The following is a 22,602-nucleotide window of genomic DNA, read 5'->3' as shown; positions in this document are numbered from 1 at the left end:
ACCATGACACTCCCCCCACCATGCTTGACAGTAGTCAAGACACACTTGTCTTTGTACTCCTCAACTCGTTGCCGCAACACACGCTTGACACAATCTGTCGATAATAATCATTGATAATAATAATCTGAACCAAATAAGTTTATCTTGGTCTCATCAGACCACAGGACATGGTTCCAGTAATCCATGTCCTTAGTCTGCTTGTCTTCAGCAAACTGTTTGCGGGCTTTCTTGGGCATCATCTTTAGAAGAGGCTTCCTTCTGGGATGACAGCCATCCAGACCAATTTGATGCAGTGTGCAGCGTATGGTCTGAGCACTGACAAGCTGACCCCCCACCCTTTCAACCTCTGCAGCAATGCTGCCAGCACTCATACATCTATTTCCCAAAGACAACCTCTGGATGTGACGCTGATCACATGCACTCAACTTCTTTGGTCGACCATGGCGAGGCCTGTACTGAGTGGAACCTGTCCTGTTAAACCACTGTTGGTCATGGCCACCCTGCTACAGCTCAGTTTCAGGGTCTTGGCAATCTTCTTATAGCATAGGCCATCTTTATGTAGAGCAACAATTCTTTTTTTCAGATAATCAGAGAGTTCTTTGCCATGAGGTGCCATGCTGAACTTCCAGAGACCAGTATGAGAGAGTGAAAGCGATAACACCAAATTTAACACACCCGCTCCTCATTCACACCTGAGACCTTGTAACACTAACTAATGAATCACATGACACCAAGGAGGAAAAAAAGGCTAATTGGGCCCAATTTGGAAATTTTCACTTAGGAGTGTACTCACTTTTGCTGCCAGTTGTTTAGACATTAATGGCTGTGTGTTGAGTTATTTTGAGGGGACAGCAAATTTACATGGTTATACAATATGTACACTCACTACTTTACATTGTAGCAAAGTGTAACTTCTTCAGTGCTGTCACATGAAAAGATATAAAAAATAACATATTTACAAAAAATTGAGGGGTGTACTTACTTTTGCGAGATACTGTATATGTTTGTATATATATATATATATATATATATATATATATATATATATATATATATATATATATATATACGCATGCATGTGTGTTTGAGTTTTGGGGTGCAATAGGCCGCACACCCCTATGGTCCTCTGCACTGGGATCATTTGATCAACTTCTGTGAAAGGGACATGCTTCAAAACTTTTGTTGAGTGACTGCAGCCAATCTGGAGAGTTCTGACTGAATGAAAATAAACTAACCATCTATGGCCAGCTTGACGTAAATAAGTTGAGATCTCTGTGAACAAGGCCAAAAGATGACTGAACATAGAAGCGGGCAAGAAAACAATAATAAGTGCGGTCTACCCAACACATTTTAGCCTTTTATTTATAAGATTTATAAGCCTCTTGCACACTCAATGTCAAAAATGCCCCTTTTAGGGGCATTTGACCTTTTTTTATTTTTCTAAACAACCCTCCATGTTAGCCTATGTGTCCATGCACATACAGGCTTTTACAGGCGTTTAGAGGCAGAAAAAAAAGTCACTGGTGTCTTGGCAGAGAAATATGCCCAAATGCATCTAAATTTGTCTACACACTTCTAAATGCATCAAAAAAACATCAGGCATGTTTAGCACTTGAGTGCACATTCATTTTAATGGCTAGAATAAATGGATAATATGGCCAACGCAATGAATTAATGCCCAAACGCTTGATGCCCCTACAGCTGCTTGCGGCACATTTTTTATGCCGTGCATGAGGCAATAGTATAAGCAAAGCAAAGTTTATCATATATAATTTTTTCAATAAACACAATATTTTCCTTCACAGTAAAATATCATTTCTATGTTCTTACCAGTAATCCAGCTCCAACGATTCCATGGAAATACCATACATAGTCTGTTATCTGCTCTGTCTCTATGATCTTTCCATTTGGGAAGAATAGGAGAAGGTTACCAGCAATAGCAAGGATTCCCAATGGGAAGAGGAGTTTCCCAATAAGCGTTGCGCATTTCCCCGTGCACATTTTCTGGTTAGCCTGAAACAATAATTGTGATGAGAATCCATTAGTTCATTAGTTATACCATCTCCTTCATACCCAAGGCTTGCTCCACAAAACCCTCAACATTTTCATCTTTCACTTGTGAGAGCTAGCAAGCTTGAGACACTGGTAGATGAAAAAATAAGACTGCAGTTAGATATCCTACTGTCCTAGACACATTTGAAAGATGAGTCCTCTTTGTACAAGCACCACCGCTTACAACATTCAATTACCTACTAAAAAATACAAGTGGAATGAACTATTAGAAGATTCATCTTACTTTTTAACTGTTCAGATCAACTGTCAGGAGCGTGCAGCGCTTCTGATCCTTGATAACTGCTGGTCTCATTTCAGCATCCTAGTTTTGGCTGTGATACATTCTCCCTGTCTGTTTGTCCACCTGCAAGGTGAAAGATTTGTGGCCAGCATCTGGGTGGAGATCAAACCTGATTTAAGCCAGCCAAGCCTGCAGTCTTATGCTTGTGATATTGCGTTTGTTACACTTGCCCCAAGCTCCCTGTTTGTCTGCCCTGTTCTGCTAGATGGATTCCCTCGTTGACAACCTCAGATCATACATCGACTATTCTCAGAACTCTGTTTGCCCTTTGACTATGGCTTTAAACCTTGCTAATTGGAATGTTGCCTGCCTTGTACCTCGACTGTCATTGAACCACTCTGCCTATCTGCCAACCGCAAGGACTTGTTTGCTGTGTTCAGTTTGTGCCTGCCCCAGTGTGGTAGCCAAGCACTAAAGCATTGTGTATAAGTCCTGGGCAACCAAGCACCACTAGGCCTGCTTGTCTTATGGGAAAGGAGACTGCTATAGGTGAAAAACACAGAAGCCAGCTATAGTGCTTGACTACCTGCATTAGGGGTAAGCATGACATTAACAAACGAGGTGCATGCAAGCACTGTCGCAGTCCAAGAGAAGCAGAGGTCAGTGAAGATATTAAAGCTGGAGAATCATTGTGCCAGGCAGGAACATTACATTTTCAGCAGGAGGTCCTCAATGGTAATTGATCTCTTGTGGGCCCTCTAGGTGGGCTTTATTGTCCAGAAGGTGGCACGGCTTCTGTATCTTGTAACTGCTGTTATTGGCTCTCACAGTGGTCATGGTCACATGGTTGGGAGCCTGTCCCGCAGGCTTTCAACCAGGAGCTGTGACTGAGTGTTGTTGGCAACTGCTCAGTCAGTGCGCTGGACATGTGCATTGAGTGCACTCTCATCATTCAACCTCTGACCACTGTGAAAGCATATGTACGGCAGCTGGACATTAGACCCCGTTCACACTGGGGCGTTTTTCAGGCGCTTTAGCGTTAAAAAAGCACATGTAAAGCGCTTGAAAGAAGCCTCATCTGCAGTCCCAATGTGAAAGTCCAAGTGATTTAAGAGCCCTTTCACAATGTCAGCACCGAAAAAACGCTTGTAAAGTGCCGCTTAAACTAGCAGCGCTTTACCAGCGTTTTTTGAGCGTTATTGGGGCGCTTTTAACCCCTGCTAGTGGCCAAATAAAGGGTTAAAAGCGCCCACAAAACGCTGCTGCCAATAGCGCTTTTCAGGTGTTTTACAGGCGCTTCCCATTGATTTCAATGAGAAGGGGCACTTTAGGAGCGTTGTATTCACCGCTCCGAAAGCGCTGCAAAGAAGCTGCTTGCTGGACTTTTTTTGATGCCCTGCCAGCGCAGCGCCTTCGTGTGAAAGCACTCGGGCTTTTACATTGGGATTGCAGTTGTGGCTTCTTTCAGGCACTTTTTTTAAAGCTAAAGCGCCTGAAAAACGCTCCAGTGTGAAAGGGATCTCGGTGTGAAAGCACTCTGGCTTTTACATTGGGATTGCAGTTGCAGCTTCTTTCAAGCGCTTTACAGGCGCTTTTTTTAACGCTAAAGCACCTGAAAAACGCCCAAAAAACGCCCCAGTGTGAAAGGGGTCTTAAAGCCCACCCTCTTTACTGCTCCATATATGCATTATGCTGTCAACAAGGGGTTAAAGCCCAACTGAACTTTAAAGTGGAACTAAAGTCAGGGATACTCACCTATTTTCCAACGGTCTGATGGCCTCCGGGGCTGGCATTTTCAACCTGTTCTGGTCTTTGGCCATCTGGATTGGCCAGTGCGGGATGATGTCGCATGAGTGCAGTCCACCCATAACCCTGCATTCTCTGCATTAAGGTAAAAAACCTTCTCTTGTCAGCTCCCTCTCCAGCCCCTCCTAGATATTCACCTGAACCCGATCTCAATCCAGAGCTGTGGCCAAGAGCATCAGTGCTGCTTTCTCTCTCCCTCCTCACTGAACTCCCGCTTCTATCAATCACATGATCATCCAGTGATGAGGGAGCGGGGGTGGGGCCAAGCTGCACTGTATGTGTCAATAGACACACACAGCCCTGCTCAGTATTGGGCCCGCATGTGTGCCACCACAGGAAGCAGCTTCCTATGGTGGCGCATGACAAAGAGGAGGATCCCAGAGTGCTGTCGGGGACCCCAGAAGAGGAGGATCAGGTTTTTCTATGCAATACTATTGCAGAGAGCAGGTAAGTAGAACATGTTCGTTATTTTTAAAAATGTTTAACTTTACAATCACTTTAAATCAGGTAAATACAGTCTAGGTGCATCAAAATAAACAATGAGTAGAAAAGTCTGCCCCCTGACAGCATGCTGTAGAGAAAGACCCTTGTTCTCAATGTGGAAGCGGTGGTCACTCTGCAGAGGTCCAACACACCCCTTGCTGAGTCAGAGCTGTGTTGAACAAAGAGCTCTAGGCAAAAAAACAACACTAAGGCTGGTCATATGAATGGATGCCTCTGTCTACACAATGGAGGTAGATGGAAGAATCCTCCCGGCTGAGGCCTTGTATTCTGACAGCGGGGACTCCTCCACTGTCAGAAAACACTGATCAGTGGCTGCAGTGGCTGATCAAGAAATATTTTTCAACCTTCTCATTCAACAGAAGTTGAACATTAGATCATCTTCTGTCGAGTGGGAGTGGCCACACATGGAACGAAATTTAGGCCTTTCCCTGCTGCACCGGCTGAATTTCTATGGCCAGCTCAAGGATTCACACCTTGATGCACTTGGAATATATTTTGCTGATTTCGAATAAAAGCTCAGTTGGGCATTTAGCTAGTCCCAACCCAATCATGAATTACATTTTTGGGGTGGACTTCTGCTTGTGAACCTGTAGTACTGCTCAAGAGCAAACAACCCCAGGATGTTTTAATCTGTCCTTGCAGTCCTGAGATTTACACAGCTTTGCCACTTAGCAAAGTCCTGTCTGGTAAGGCAGAAGAACTGATCTTTTCTGAAGTTTCACTTTCACCTACAGGTCTCCTCCCCACCTGCACCTTGTGACTGGACGGAGAAATGAGAAACAGCAAACTGATGAGGTCATCTCTTTGTCCCTATGCTCAGTCTTCCAATCAGTATGCTCCATGCACTACTGCACTCCTGATTGGCTCCTTGTGCTGTGTTTCTCTCCCTTTCTCTGGGCTCTGCTGTACAGGAGACTGCAAGAGGCAGCTACTGAGTTAAATTCAGGTTGCACTGCCTTCATTAAATGGTGTAATGGTTAAATTGTGTACTAATGAATACAGAGCTGCATTAATTTGCTCTTATTCTGCTCTGAATATGAATGTTTACATAGGTTTTCATTATAATGTTAATGTTTCCATAGTACACAGTACAGTTCCGTGAAAACCGGCAATTTCCTTTTTTTATTATTATTATTATTAACTGTAAGCAATTTGTGAGATTAATGATTTTGATTCTGCATGAATAATGTTCAGCTTATGTATTTTTATCTAAAATTCAATAAAAAAGATTGTTAAAAAATGACAGAGGTTCAGGAAATAATTATTTAACGCATAACTGCATAGTGAATGGAAATTCTGCTTAACGTTTGTTTTTCAGTGCAATCCTCTTTGTGAGTCTTAAGCAATAATTATTTTATATTGATCTTTTCACTTGTCAAACAAACCATAATATATAAACCCTTAGTGTATGTGTACATGTATTAAGCAGATAACTGCCCTTCTCCAAACAGAGGGATTAACTTGCTTGGCAACATGCAGAGATGATAATAAAGAACCTATAATCCATCCCAACCATTCAGCAATCAAACATAAGACCCTGAGTCAGACCTACCTAGAATAAGACCCCAAGGCAAACCTATCTAGCAAAAGATCCTGGGTCAGCCCCACTTAGTATAAAACCCCAAAGCAAACCCTTACAAGCAAAAGGTCCTAGGGCAGACCCACCTAGTATAAGACCATGGATCAGACCCACCTAGGATAAGACCCCAGGGCAGACCCACTTAGCATAAGATCATGGGGCAGATGCATCTAAAAAAGGCCCTGGGTCAAACCCATAAAGTAAAGACTCAGAGTTAGACCCACCTAGGACAAAGCGCCAGGGCAGACCTATTTAGTATATGATTTTGGGGTAGTAGACCCATCTAGAATAGGACTCTTGGTCAATTCCATCTATGATAAGACTCTGGGTCAGACCCACCTAGTATAGGACCCCAGGGCAGACCCACTTAACATAAGATTTTGGGGCAGAACAACCTAGAATAAGACCCTAGGTCAAATCCATCAAAGATAAGACTCTAGGTCAGACTCACCTAGGATAACAAACCAGGGCACACCCACCTGGCATAAGATCCTTGGGCAGGCACACATTGTATAAGATCCTGGGTCAGACCCACCTAGAATAAGTCCCTGTAAAAAAAAACATCTTGGCTAAGACCCTGGAGCAGATCAACCTAAGATAGGATCTTGGGGCGGCCCCATCTACAATTAGACCCTCAGGCACACCCACCTATCTGTTTTCTGTGTCTTTTGGAGAGATTTCTCCTCATATCCTGTCCTGGTGAATACAGATATGCTAACAATAATGCTTACTCACTTTATTAAATACAGCAACTATTTTTATTGCTGTCTGTTGTTGGAAAAATGTCCCCTCCAGGGCCATCTTTAATATTGATTGGACCCTGGGCAAAAATTTTCTTGAGGCCCCCCCCATGCAATTTAGCTCTCTACCTGCTCTGATACATATGATAAATAGCAGCTAGACTTAAAATCAGTTTACTGCATCAGATCAGGCAGCAATTGCGATTGTTTACCAGTGGTTTACCAGTGGTTACAGCATATCATTACTGCTTAATGACTGGTTGCTAGAGGTTACAGCACACATTACATCTCACTGATTAGTTGCTAGAAGTTACAGCAAATGATTTCTACCTGTTAATTGGTTGTACAGTAATACTGCTCAGTGATTGGTTGCTAGAGGTTTCAGCACATCATCTCCTCACTGCAGGGGAGCATGATACACATATGAATGCCACCTTTGTTACATATTAATGCAGCTATTTACTTAGTAATGCCTCCGCTATTTACATATGAATGCCAGTTATTTACATGTAAACAGGTGAGTCATCTGTACACAATAGGGCAGAGCAGGGCAGCATTAGTACCAACACTTCCCACTGAGATATCGGGACACAGAGCAGGACTAAAATTTCAAGGCAATTTAAACTGGGATAGTTGGCAAGTATGAGGCAGCTGCTTTGGGCCCCACAACAATGACAGGGCCCAGGGCAGCTGCCCCTTTTGCCCTACCTTAAAGACGGCCCTGGTCCCCTCACTTCCTTGATGGTGACCTTTGATCGGGTAAATGGAATCAGTTCTGGGATTTCCCTATCACCTTATCACTGGGACAGGAAGTAAGGGAAATCCTCCTCACAATGATCCAGACCCCTAAAAAAATAAGAAAAATGTTTTACACAAAGTTTTATCTTAAGGACATATGTTTTGTTTTCAATCTCAAAAATGTAGGATACATGTTACCATGCTGATGAATGCATTGAGATGAAAGTCCTAAAAAAGAACAACTTTTTGATCATCATTGGATGTTTTCTCTATCTCAGTCATGGATTGTAGGACGGCAGTAGTGGTATTTGTGTTCTTAATCTTTTCAGCCAGTGGACAGAGAGGTGCATGGGCACTGGGAAGGATCAAAGACCCAGAAAGGGCAGAAGGCTGTGTTGTCCTCTCCCTCAGTTCCTTTGACCACTGAGGACACGTGTCAGAGAGGGATTAGGATAGTGCTAAATGCTTTTGGATTTAAGGGGTGGTGTCCATGCTTGTAGATTGTAACAATTGCTTCTTTTTTGCACACCTATTGTGATAATTGGCTGTTGTTTCTTGCATATTGTACCAATTGCCTATTTATTGTCAGGATTGCCATCTTTTTTGCCAACAGTATGTATTGTCAAGTTAGTGCTATTTATTTAGAATAGGGGAAAGCAACTTCGGCCCTCCAGCTGTGGTGAAACTACAAATCCCATCATGGCTCTGCCTCTATGAGTCATGCCTGTGATTGTCATGGTCTTGCAATGTCTCATGGGACTTGTGGTTTCACCACCGCTGGAGGGCTGAGGCTGCCTACCCCTGATTTAGAGGACCATATTACTATAATTAAATTCCTTGCGGACCTGTCACTATGAAACAATGCACACTATTATCCCCATGTTGTACCATGGCACCCTATGTGTGCTACTCATATCATTGTCCACTGGGACTGGCCCCAAACCCTTCTCCAGGAATTTCAGGCTCACTGAGTTCTAGAGGCTCCTAGAATTGAAAATCATTTGCAATTGTTTTGGTGAACTGTACATCTCTCTTTGGTGTATCTTCTGTTCTCCTCTCTCTTTGTGAGCTGCGGTGCTACCTGAGCTCAAAATTACTCCCCTGCAGATGTACAGGATTACTGCATGTGTTTGTAGCACTGACCCCCGAAGGAGCTTCTGATTTTAATGATCTTACCGTTACCTTCTTTACCTCATCTCCGTCTAGGGGTTTCCGTGGTAGATAGCCCAAAGAATTGCAAAAATTTACACTGGATCCTTTTATTGGGATATTTATTTAAAAGATAACACAGTCTGTTAATGAATTGTAGAGGGTTAGGAAGAAAGTTCAGGTATTTTTGGACTGCAAAAAATAGGAAGTCTCTCACAATAGAAATCCAGAGAATTACAGTTTCACAACTGGATACTCACAACCACCGGATAGACCTCCTCTCACTAGGCCTAGCAGACGGCAGGGTGTTAAGTAAAGCAAAGTCTCTGCCATAGAGTTAGATGTAGAATAGTTGAGAAAAGTCTCTGCCATCGACTTGAGCACAACTGAGGGACATAGACAACATAAACATAAAGAGGTATCATACGGTACCAGTATCTCTCACAGCTATGAGTAAGCGCTGTTTGTAGCGTGAAACACCTCAGCAACAATGTTCCATTTTTTTGTTCCCCTTTGCTGTGATGTGTTGTTCAATGGAATTTTTGCACTTGCATTTGAAGAAATAAAGGCACTTTACTTTTTACTCATTCCGGAGTGCGGCTATCCAGAGTTTAGTTCAGATTTTGCACACCAGTATCTCTCAGCCGGTCCTTCGATACCATATGAGTGTAGATCCATGAAGTGTGCTTCAACTGAGCCTCCAGGCTCCTTCAGAGAAACCAGCCTTTTGCATGGCCTTCTCCTGAAGTGTCCTCCCCTGGATGCTCCTCCAGTTGCTGGGCCTCTCCTTAGATGAGATGGCACCGGACCACCTTTGAATCCTACGGGCCTTGATTTCCACTCAGGCCTGTCCCTGCAGTCACTGCGCCTCAGGCCATCCAGCCCTGAGACTCGGAATTGCATGGATCCACACCCCAGGCCAGGAGGGCCATGGGGGCTGGTCAAGAAGACCAGGACCAAACAGACAGAAAGCTCTTCTGGACCGGAACCCAGAAGCAAGTGATCTCAGTACCTTAAATACCACCTCCCAGAATGCACATCAGGACAACACGCCCACTGGGCAGGTTACGAGAAAGAATGGCACTCAATACGCCCAGCTAAACTGCATTCTCATACTTGCCAGCGGTGACAGCGACACCTGCAGCCAAGGAGAACTCAGTGCAGTCCAGCCAGACTGGTACTGAAACCATAATTTGGCAAAATTAGCCCTAAAACCCAACTGTGGTTTCAGGAATATTACTTTTTCAAAGAATATAGCACATGCTCGTCAGGAGCCGGCGCTACATGTGCTTGTGATGAGCACACTACGCAGAGGAGGGGCTATTGTCTAGAAATGTAGGGCATTCTGTGAGACCAACATCCTATTACATGTCTTAAACCAATGGTTCATAACATTAGTGCACCACAAAGCTCCTAATCCGCTCCCTGTTTATCTCTTATCTCCCTACCTCAATCTGTCCAAATATCTCCTACTATTAGGTGATCCCTGAAAATGTTTCTCTTTAGAGAAGCCAATCATGCTGCCACCTAACAATTGTAAATTTATCTTCTCCATCAGCTCATCCCCACAGTTATTACACTTTGTATCACTTGACCCTCCCTCCTAGATTTATTTTCTCCATTAGCTCATCCCCCACAGTTATTACCTTTTGTATCACTTGACACTCCCTTTTAGATGGTAAGCTCTAACCAACAGGGCCCTCTGATTCCTACTGTACAGAATTGTATTGTAACTGTACTGTCTGCCCTCATGTTGTAAAGTGCTGCGCAAACGGTTGGAGCTATATAAATCCTGTATAATAATTAGTGCTCTGGAATTTCTTTTAAAACTTCCCATGCCTCAACAGTAAAAAAACAAAAGGAAAAGAAAACCATAAAAGGAATGGAGTATAAGAGAATAGATCTCTCAAGCTCCATCATGTTTAATCGGGTTCAAGTTTGGGCTCTGGCTGGGCCACTCAAGGAGATTCACAGAGTTGTCTCTGCTTAGGGTCATTGTCCTGTTGGAAGATGAACCTTTGCCCAGTCTGAGGTCCAGAGTTCTCTGGAGCAGGTTTTCATCAAGGATGTCTCTGTACATTGCTGCATACATCTTTCCCTTGATCCTGCTAGTCTCCCAGTCCCTACCACTGAAAAACATCCCCACAGTATGATGCTGACACCATCATGCTTCACTATAGGGATAGTATTGGCCAGGTGATGAGCGGCGCCTGGTTTCCTCCAGACATGATGCTTGCCATTCAGGCCAGCGTTCAATCTTTGTTTCGCCAGACCAGAGAATTTTGTTTCTCATGGTCTGAGAGCCCTTCAGGTCCTTTTGACAAACTCCAAGTTCTCCTCTCTCCATAGAGAAATGTTGGAGCTCTGTCAGAGTGACCATCGGGTTCTTGGTCACCTCCCTGACTAAGTTCCTTCTCCCCAGATCACTCAGTTTGGCCGGGTGGCCCGCTCTAGGAAGAGTCCTGGTGGTTCCAAACTTCTTCCATTTATGGATGATGGCGGCCACTGTGCTCATTGGGACCCTCAATACTGCAGAGATTTTTTCTGTACCTTTCCCTAGATCTGTGCCTCGATAAAATCCTGTCTCGCGGGTTCACAGATAATTCCTTGGACTTCATGGCTTGGTTTGTGTTCTGATATGCACTGTTAACTGTGGGACCCTATATAGATAGGTGCGTGCCTTTCCAAATAATGCCCAATCAACTGACTATACTGCACGTGGACTCCAATCAAGTTGTAGAAACATCTCAAGACAGATCAGTGGAAACAGGAGGCACCTGAGCTAAATTTTGAGTGTCATGCCTATGAATTCTTATGCACACGTGATTTTTTTAAAATGTTTGTCTTTAATAAATTTGCAAAGATTTCAAACAAGCTTTTTTCACAATATCATTATCGGGTATTCTTTGTAGAATTTTGAGGACAATAATGAATTGAATCCATTTTGGAATAAGGCCATAACATAACAAAATGTGGAGAAAGACAAGTGCAGTGAATATTTTCCTGATGTACTGTAGCCCCCCAATTCAATGGTATCAGTGAGACAGTGGCCCCTAGGAAAGACTAGTTCCCTAATAATTATTGTCAGTCATATAGTGGCCACCAGGAGAGAGCAGCCCCCCAAATTATTAATGTTAGTGGGTAGGGAACCCCAGCCTGACAGGAGGAAGCCCGGGTGGTTGAGAACCACTGTTTTAAATTTTATGTAGTAGCGTTTTTCTTCCAAACAGTACGTCCAAAAATATTAATAATAAAAATCTAGGTAGCTAGCTATCATCATTAAATGATTATAACATTTTTTATATTTCTTAGAATTTTCCATCAACACCTATAAACAAGAGGCCCAATTCACAAAATGAAAAAAACAAAATCTTATTTCCACTTCTACTTCCCATTTTCTACCTTTACTTTGGTTCTTGTCCGTTTATGCGACTATATTTTATATATTCTATAGTGAAAATAGATTTATACGTTGACTGTTTTAAATGTATAAATTCCATGCAGAACATTATGTTCTGGAATCTTGTGGGGCCACATTCTCCTAGGCTTCAATGCAGCTGCAAGGTCTGGAAAAGTTTCATTTTCAAGGTATACATTATATGAATACTTCAGCTGGCTAAACAAAATACAGACACAATTTTGTTTATTGCAACCGATAGTTAGTACATTGTTTTAAATGTTTAAAATGGTTCTGCTTTCTAGATATGGACGGCATATAAAATAAAGTAAGTTCCCCATTATTTTTTTTTTGAACTATACAATTAATCAGCGGGGAAAGTTTACGAAGAAGAGGTCATGCTTTCAAAAAGATAAAGTAGTTTAGACCTGGACTCCTCAAACACTGTATATCAAAATTAATGTATACGATGTGTTATGCGCTTTATGTTTAGAGAAACTAAAGTCTGTTTATGGTCTATAAATCTATATATTTCTATGGTTTATGCATTGATACATTCATTCATTTATTTTATGTCTATGTTTAATTCATTTATTTTAGGTTATCTTAAAGTACGTAGCTCTAAACCCAATCATATAATCTTGTCTAAAATTGAAAGTGTATAGTCAAAACTTACTTACTTACTTTTTTTTGCTAGAGTGGGTAAGGTTAAACACCCCTGTCAGGATTATTTGGTATCTTGGGCTCCCAGATTTTAGACATTACAGATTTCCCCTGGCTCGCTATCCTGGGGACAACTTTTTCACCACACAAAAGGTGAAGGGAATTTTTAACCACTTCAGCCCTGGAAGGTTTCACCCCCTTCCTGACCAGAGCATTTTTTTGCAATTTGGTACTGTGCTAATTTAACTGTCAATTGCGTGTTCATGCAACACAGTATCCAAACAAAATGGATGCCCACAAATAGAATCTGTAGTTTAGAAAACTAAAACAAGAGAGAATGTGAGTGCTAATGCTTTTTTTTCCCACAAATTGAGCTTTCTTTTGGTGATATTTGATCACCTCTGCAATTTTTGGTGTGAATGTGTAGTGGTGAGAGTACAGGGGGTGGAGGTTGGTGTGAAGGTATAGTGGTGAGAGTATGGTGGGGGTGGAGGTTGAGATGAAGGTGTAGTGGTGAGAGTACAGGGGGTGTAGGTTGGTGTGAAAGTATAGTGGTGAGAGTACCGAGGGTGGAGGTTGGTGTGAAGGTGTAGTGGTGAGAGTACAGGGGTGGAGGTTGGTGTGAAGGTGTAGTGGTGAGAGTACAGGGGGGGGGGGGAGGTTGGTGTGAAGGTATAGCGGTGAGAGTAAAGGGGGTGGAGGTTGGTGTGAAGGTGTAGTGGTGAGAGTACAGAGAGTGTAGGTTGGTGTGAAGGTGTAGTGGTGAGTGTATGGGGGTGGAGGTTGGTGTGAAGGTGTAGCGGTGAGAGTAAAGGGGGTGGAGGTTGGTGTGAGTACAGGGGGTGTAGGTTGGTGTGAAGGTGTAGTGGTGAGAGTACAGGGGGTGTAGGTTGGTGTGAAGGTGTAGTGGTGAGAGTACAGGGGGTGTAGGTTGGTGTGAAGGTGTAGTGGGGAGAGTATGGGGGTGGGGGTTGGTGTGAAGGTTGTAATGTATGAGTACGGGGTTGGAGGTTGGTGTGAAGGTATGGTGGTGAGAGTACAGGGGGTGGAGGTTGGTGTGAATACAGGGGGTGTAGGTTGGTGTGAAGGTGTAGTGGTGAGAGTACAGGGGGTGTAGATTGGTGTGAAGGTGTAGTGGTGAGAGTATGGGGGTGTAGGTTGATGTGAAGGTGTAGTGGTGAGAGTACAGGGGGTGTAGGTTTGTGTGAAGGTATAGTGGTTATTAGGCTTTTGACATGGTAGTGAAGGAGTGTGTAGTGATGGTGACGGTGGCTGCAGATGCAGTGATGAGTGGTGCTTCTGCAAGGATTTGTCAGCTGTAAATCCAGATGAAGAATTTTCAACCACCAGCAGAAGTTAGGGGGGGGGGGTTATGAGCTGCCAGTATGGATGCCTCAGAACTTAAGGGGCAGGAAGTTGGTGCAAGTTGTTGGGGCCAGAAAATAGAGGCCCACGTCCCACCTTGATTGATCTCAAAGACTCTACACTACCCCAAACCCAAACCTGGTATTTGTTAACTGCGCTTCTAACCCCTTCTAACATGCAGCAAACTTTGCAGTTAATACATGTAATAAAAAAGGAATTTTTGCATTGCCTTCATTTATATTTGCTGGAAAGACTCATGCTCTGACAGTGATGTCCTTTTATATTTTGAACTAGGACTTGTGTCTTTTTTTTTCAACCTGACTAAATATATAACTATGATTGAAGTGGTAGAGTAATATCAGACTTTCCTGGGCGGGGAGAACAGTTAACAAGCCTATTTTATATGTCTTATTTTAAACAGAGATTCTAAACTTTTTAGAAACCGTATATGTACAATATTTACAAATGAAAAGTGGCCACTTTACATTCTCTAAATAACTAATAGTCCCATAATTATGGGAAATGTTGCATAAGTTACAAAGAAGCTGGCAGATGTAGTTTAGAAAGCTAAAACACGAGAACATGTGAGTGCTAATGCTTTAAACGATGTTAAACTATTAATATCACCAGCATTATACTAATGTTTTCTTTGTTTTTATGTTTCATCAATTCTATTAAACATCATAAAAAAAGACATCATTGATGTAGCAATTAGCAAGGACGCTTAAAGTTTTCTAATTGTTAGTTTTGAATACTGAAAGGAATGATTAGAGCCAATGTCATAGAGAACTATTGAGGAGATTTCTATTCACTTTTCATCCCTGAGACACAACAGGAAGTGAGATGAAATCTCTCCAGTAAGTAAGAAGAAGTACCCCAGACAGTTGTCACTGATACAAGTTTCCCCATTGGAAGATTTCCCCTCTACTCCTGTGATATCCATAACATTTTGGATTGCCATCATTTTCTATCCAAGAGACAATGGTCACTAGGACAAATAGAATTGACCCTTTGGCAGGGACGCAGAAACCAACAGGAACCAGGCAGAGGTTCTCATACTTCCACACCGTGATCAAGACTAAATAAATGCTTATTCAAGAGATACACTCTTATGCCGCGTACACACGACCTGACTTTTCGACGGACTAGGTTCCGACTGTCTTCCCGACTGACTTTCGGCGGAGTTCTGACGGACTTTCCAAACGAACGGACTTGGCCACACACAAGAACACTAAAGTCCAACGGATTAGAACGTGATGATGTACGGCCGGACTAGAATAAGAAAGTTCATAGCTAGTAGCCAATAGCTGCCCTAGCGTCGGTTTTAGTTCCGTCGGACTAGCATACAGACGTATGGATTTTTCGACTGGACTCGAGTCAGTCGGAAAGATTTGAAACATGTTTTATTTCTAGGTCCGTTGGAGTCCGGAAAGTCCGATCGTGGTTAGGCGGCATAAGAAATTTTTAATCTATCTATCTATCTATCTGTCTACTGTATCTATTTATGAAATTCAATCACTTCTTAATTAACTGTAATAAAGCAGCCCCTCATATTTGGACCAATTCTCCTCTGAACCAATTAAATCAAATTATACAGAATATATCAGTCAGCGCTTATTCCTTCTTCCACTTCCACCTTACTACTGTACAATATTCCAATTTTGTTATTAGTGTGATTAGTGAAATTGGCAAATTGGACACAATGGTATAAATATCAACCCTTTTAACCCCTTCAGATTATCTTTAAATTTCAGGGATTCCATGCTAAAAATTGGTACAAGGGGTCTTCTAAAAGTTTCTGCACTTTCATATTTCCGTTGGAAACGGTGGGGGCAGGAAGAGTAGTATTTCGTCATGTCATGTGACTAGTCTGTCTGGCAAAGCCGGCTGACCTTGCAGTTTAGTACAAGTGATGTCATTTGTTTTTCAAATTACTAATTTAAAGAGTTAAAAAAAAGTGCGGAAAATTTTTGAAGAACCCTTGTATATTTACAACTCATATTTAATGTTAACAGTAAGTTGTACACATAATAAAGAACACAACAAAGAATTTGACTTACCTAGAATAGTTGACACCCAGGAAAACTAATTTTAACCCCCATAAATGAGTGTTTAGTAGAAAGGGTCCCTTTATATTGGTTGGTGGAAGTACAAATGGCTTTCTTACATCAATCCTCAGTAGAAAAGAATGATCTTCGTACAAGAAGTAATGGTGCCTGTAACTCTGCAGGCACCCTTAAGCAGAACATGAATCCTCTACAGCTTAAGGAACGTCTAACAACCTCCGGAGGAACCCTGGAGTTCCACAGAACCCTGGCTACTCTATATTATGTAAAATACATTACTGCAGTAACCACAAGTTAAAAACATTGTGAAGAAATAATTTAACGATACCAACAATAGTTACAGGTGGACACTGAGTCATTTGCAAGGCTTCATATGGTTCTGGGGGACTTCAGCTGTGAGATCCCCCATTTGAAGCTTTTGCCACTCTGCCTGCTGAAATTTCCATAAAGTAAAAGAATAATCAAAAATGGAGACTAGGACTAAGACCAGGTTATAGAGTCTACCTGCATCCAGATATGTAATTTATACTTCACATGGTATGCATACATAGTGGGAAGTTTAATTTCCAGGTGAAATAAGCTATACATTTTGCATTCGACTCTATTTGTTATTACCTACCTGTTAAATCAGGAGAGATGAACCAAGGCACAGAAGATTTAGGTGATGAGTGGACTCCGGTTGACTGGTCAGTCTGGTATTTGGTTTGATGTAGAATGAAGCTTTGTCACCAACTGTCCGCAAACACTGATCTGTCTGAAAAGAATTCGAAAGGACCCTGAACTCCCTCTGCAGGGTGCTGGTTTGACAAATAGCCAGATATTGATTTTCCTAGTGATGAATGTAGCACTGTTCTCTGGGTCAGTGTTCCCTCTTCTTATTGATTAACCCAAAGTGCCGACGTCATAATTTATTAATAAGGATGGAGGAAATACTAACGGTAAATATAGCCAAATATGCAAAGATGTTTTTTCTGAGCCCATTGTCGTCTCATCCACATGTACAATACAAATGTATGTAACAAAAGACTTTCCCAATATATAGCTAAAAAAGGAAAAATGTGCATGAAACTTATTTTTTTGGAATAGTGTTGGGAGTAAAACAAGACATACAGTGGTGTGAAAAAGTGTTTGCCCCTTCCTCATTTCCTGTTCCTTTGCATGTTTGTCACACTTAAGTGTTTCGGAACATCAAACCAATTTAAACAATAGTCAAGGACAACACAAGTAAACACAAAATGCAATTTGTAAATGAAGGTGTTTATTATTAAAGGTGAAAAAAAATCCAAACCATCATGGCCCTGTGTGAAAAAGTGATTGCCCCCCCTTGTTAAAACATACTATAACTGTGGTTGTCCACACCTGAGTTCAATTTCTCTAGCCACACCCAGGCCTGATTATTGCCACACCTGTTCACAATCAAGGCATCACTTAAATAGGAACTGCTTGACACAGTAAGGTCCACCAGAAGATCCTTAAAAGCTACACATCATGCCGAGACCCAAAGAAATTCAGGAACAATTGAGAAAGAAAGTAATTGAGATCTATCAGTCTGGAAAGGGTTATAAAGCCATTTCCAAAGCTTTGGGAATCCAGCGAACCACAGTGAGAGCCATTATCCACAAATGGCGAAGACATGGAACAGTGGTGAACCTTCCCAGGAGTGGCCGGCCGCCCAAAATTACCCCAAGAGTGCAGCGACGACTCATCCAAGAGGTCACAAAAGACCCCACAACAACGTCCAAGGAACTGCAGGCCTCACTTGCCTCAGTTAAGGTCAGCGTTCATGCCTCCACCATCAGGAAAAGACTGGGCAAAAATGGCCTGCATGGCAGAGTTCCAAGGAGAAAACCACTGCTGAGCAAAAAGAACATCAAAGCTCGTCTCAATTTCTCCACAACACATCTTGATGATCCCCAAGACTTTTGGGACAACATTCTGTGGACCGATGAGACAAAAGTGGAACTCTTTGGAAGGTGTGTGTCCAAGTATATCTGGCGTAGAAGGAACACTGCATTTCATAAAAAGAACATTATACCAACAGTAAAATATGGTGGTGGTAGTGTGATGGTCTGGGGCTGTTTTGCTGCTTCAGGACCTGGAAGACTTGCCGTGATAAAAGGAACTATGAATTCTGCTGTCTACCAAGAGATCCCGAAGGAGAATGTCCAACCATCTGTTCGTGTACTCAAGCTGAAATGAACTTGGGTTCTGCAGCAGGACAATGATCCTAAACACACCAGCAAGTCCACCACCGAATGGCTGAAGAAAAACAAAATGAAGACTTTGGAGTGGCCTAGCCAAAGTCCTGACCTGAATCCTATTGAGATGTTGTGGTATGACCTTAAAAAGGCCGTTCATGCTCGAAAACCCTCTAATGTAACTGAATTAGGACAATTCTGCAAAGATGAGTGGGCCAAAATTCCTCCAGGATGCTGTAAAAGCCTCATTGCACGTTATCGCAAACGCTTGGTTGCAGTTGTTGCTGCTAAGGGTGGCCCAACCAGTTATTAGGTTTAGGGGGCAATCACTTTTTCACACAGGGCCATGATGGTTTGGATTTTTTTCACCTTTAATAATAAACACCTTCATTTACAAATTGCATTTTGTGTTTACTTGTGTTGTCCTTGACTATTGTTTAAATTGGTTTGATGTTCCGAAACACTTAAGTGTGACAAACATGCAAAGGAACAGGAAATGAGGAAGGGGGCAAACACTTTTTCACACCACTGTAGATTATGCAATTTTCCTTTCCTCAACCACGGGTCGAAGGAAAGGAAATTGCTCAATTCCCCCATCAACACAGACAGTGTTAATAGAGGAATCCTGGGGCGTGGTCTCGGCATGGACGGGTGAAGCCGCATCTCTCTGAGGCTCGCGGGCCGAGGCTCTTCAGGGAACGTACATTGTAGCCATATCATTTAATTGTACTCCCCGCCAGTGCCCAACATCGTGGGGAAGCAGGACGCTCAATCCAGCACCGCCGCAGCCCGCATGGAGCGGTATCTCGTCCCGCTGCAGCCACCAGCGTCTACACCGGACCCGGCCAAGATGGCCTCGGCCACGAGGACGGAGCTCGGATCGGCGGCGGGGAGAGGTGAGAGAACTGCACTGTGTAATGACCTGCCACCGTTCTCCCCGCCCAGCGATCTCTCCCCCTGTCTCCCTGGCTCATTGATATTAACGCCGCTGGACAGCCCAGAGGGAGAGCATAGCGGATCTCTACAGTGGGGAAGGCATGGCACTTTAGCCTCACAGCCCTCATACACAGGCACACAGCTCCCCTCCACACTGCAACAGCACCAAGCGTTGAATGCTGCACAGGCTGTGTCTATGCAGGCTCCCATAACATGTACTGAACAGGCTATCTGGGCTCTCCTGCAGAAACTTCCCACCAGGGAAGACCTGGACTCAGTGGTGTCCAGAATTGAAGGCGCGCTGAGGGGAGAGATTGCGGGAATAAGAAAAGAAGTGACGGAAGTGACAACGCGAGTAGCCACTCTGGAAACAGACACCTCAGTCCTCCGACAAGAGGTCGCTGAGCTGCGGAATATCAGGCAAGAAGTGACGGACCAAATCGCACAGTTATACCTCGCAACAGACGACCTGGAAAATCGCAACCGCAGGCGAAACATAAGACTGCGCGGCCTACCCGAAGCGACCCGACAGATTGACCTCAAAGCGACAGTAACGGCCATTTTCAATAATTGCCTTGAACAACCGCCGGAGACGCCAATTGTGATTGACAGAGTTCATAGAACGCTAGGACCCAGGAGCCCCACAGAAGACAGACCCAGGGATGTACTCTGCTGCCTGCACAATTACACCGTCAAAGAAGACATTCTCCAAAAGGCCTGGCACAGAGGGAGCATCGACTTTGACGGCGCCGCAGTTGTCCTGCTACCGGATGTCTCAAGGAGGACCCTCCAGATGCGCCGCTGCATGAAACCCCTGCTTGAGAGACTCAATGAGAGGGGGATCTCCTACAAGTGGGGCCACCCCTTTCACCTGATTGTACGTAAGGACGGCAGGTCACACACCCTCCGACATCCAGCTGATGTCCCCGATTTTCTCCGGGCTCTGGGTCTACCCCCATTGCAAATTCCCAATTGGCTCGCATTTGATCTTCCGGCTCGCAATGATAACCCACCTGCTAGCAACACGTCTAGACCCCAAAGATCAAGACGCAACCGTGGCTCTCAACGCAGACAGTCGCAGAATCCGCAGGACAACGAACTCTGATTAGTGCTTGCTGTGTTTTGTGGCTAATCTCTCTTTTTTTTTTTTTTTTTTCCTTGTTGTTGTTGCTCCTTTTCTCCTCCTCTTCTCGGTCTTCCTTTCTCTCCTTTGCACAGGTACAGCGTTTTTGACTTAGCGGCACAGAGCTCAACCAATCTCACGGATGCTCGCTGACTTCGCAGGACGCTAAACCGTGAGCCCCTGGTCTCAGGCAGGAACATTTCCTCATTATTCTGTTATGTAATCTATTTTTTTTTTTTTCTTTTCCTGCCTTGGTCCGTTTTTTGGGGATGTGGGGTTTTTAGAAATGCAGGCCCTCATATAGCCGGGGGTATGGCCATACGGGCGAAAGGGGCATCACCCCACCGTCCAATGATTGGATTAGAGATAGGCTCCCTGGCGGTGGCCCCCCTTGGCCCGCCCAACATGAGGCCCTCGACACACTGACCTTACCCTGCTCTACCCTTACCCGGATGCACATGGGGAGGGGGGGGGACCGGGGAGTTTGATGGGTGGGCTACTGCCTGGGTTGTGGAGTTTTAATTCTGCGGAGTTGAGGTACCTCTGACCTATTGGGAAGGATACTACTCCACCTATGGCATCGCGACCCTCCTCACCCCCTCCACCGGTATGCCCCCTGATAGATCGGGATTGGCTCTATATGTTGGTACTTGTGAGCCAGGGACAAAAGGGGCAATGGCTATTATAACAGCTTGGTCTGGGAGCATGGGGGAGGTCCCCGTAGGTACTTCCTCGGTTGGGCATTAGGGGCGGGTCATGGGGACACGACTTGGTATCAGGAGGCCCTGGCCAGGAGGGTTGGACAATCTCCCCTCTTGATAATGCGGTTGCTGGTGCACTAAGGTAGTTGCTGATTGTCATAGTTATATTGCCATTTAAAGAAATAAGTTAACTTGAGGTTTTAAGGTTCATGTTAAGTTCTGTATTGTTTTCAAATGCTGCTCTTTTCATTTTTTATTTTATTTTTGTTGGGTAGCTGAGTACTTCACAGTGGTTTCTGCTGAGATCGCTGACAGCAAGGAGTACCTGGCAGAGCCCCGTGCTCCGGGGGTCTGGCTCCCGAAGTGCCCTACCGCTTCCCCCACTAGGCCTTTGCTGCCAACAGAGGCAGTCGTTCTCCGATTGGAGATCTAGTTTTCTCCCAACTTCCCCCTTCACTCCTGTTTGTTCTGTCCTCCCAGTCTTGTAATCCCTCTAAGCCTCTCTCCTCCTTCTCTTTCTAGCCCCCCTACCCCATCTGCTCCCTTCCTTCCCCTGAACCCTACTTTTCTTCCGAGCCAACGGCGAGTCCCGGCGGCCCCTCCCTGACCTGCCTGGGATGTCTCTGAAAATTGTGTCATGGAATGTGAAGGGACTGAATGTCCCAGAGAAACGCACCAGTTGCCTGGCGGATCTCTGGAGACAGAGACCGCAAGTGGTCTTTTTGCAAGAGACCCATTTTCGGGCAGACAAGATTCCCAAACTTACCAATAAGCGTTTCCCAGTGGCGTACCACAGTGCTTCATCCTCCTCAAAATCAAAGGGCACGAGTATACTCATGGCCAACACTTTGCCCTGGCAGCTGAAGGACGTCCATGCTGATCTGGAAGGCAGATACCTTTTTGTTAAGGGTACACTGCAGTCGCATACTTATACCTTCGCAAACCTCTACCTGCCGAATGTGGACCAACTGCCAGCTCTTGACATTTGCCTGGCTGCTTTGGCCTCCTTCACGGAAGGAACGCTGGTGTTGGGAGGTGATCTCAACTTCACTATTGACCCCAGGAGGGACTCATCGACGGGCTCTTCTGCCCTCTCCCTGAGGGTCCGAGACCGCATTAGGGATCTACTGCATTCTTATCGGCTAGTTGACATCTGGCGTGTTCTCCATCCACGGGAGAGGGACTACACCTTCTTCTCTCCGGTGCATGGCTCCTACTCCAGGATCGATCTTTTCCTGATCTCCCATGATACGATCCCTTTGGTCATGGGAGCTCAGATTGGGCATATTGCGCTCTCAGACCATGCCCCGATTTCCATTACCTTGAATACACAACGTCCACCAA

The 22,602-nt window shown here is 44.1% G+C and overlaps 1 protein-coding gene across 1 annotated transcript in view; it reads right to left on the bottom strand.

The window, feature by feature from the left end:
* The window catches only part of LOC143986573 (transmembrane 4 L6 family member 1-like), a 37,338-nt gene extending 20,260 nt beyond the window's left edge, over positions 1-17,078 (bottom strand). Inside the window, exons 1-2 of the mRNA XM_077484973.1 lie at positions 16,920-17,078; positions 1,831-2,013 (exon numbers count right to left, since the gene is read on the bottom strand). Of these exons, the coding sequence (XP_077341099.1) occupies positions 1,831-2,001 (171 nt within the window). The 5' untranslated portion in view covers positions 2,002-2,013; positions 16,920-17,078. The remainder of the gene's footprint in view (positions 1-1,830; positions 2,014-16,919) is intronic.
* Positions 17,079-22,602: the final 5,524 nt, after the last annotated feature.

The sequence above is a fragment of the Lithobates pipiens genome, unplaced genomic scaffold, assembly GCF_037356315.1.
Source record: "Lithobates pipiens isolate NorthernLeopardFrog02 unplaced genomic scaffold, aLitPip1_a1.2 Scaffold_17, whole genome shotgun sequence".
In the NCBI taxonomy this organism is placed as follows: domain Eukaryota; kingdom Metazoa; phylum Chordata; class Amphibia; order Anura; family Ranidae; genus Lithobates; species Lithobates pipiens.
The sequence above is the reverse complement of the archived record's forward strand: the minus strand, read 5'-3'. Positions and strand labels throughout refer to the sequence as shown.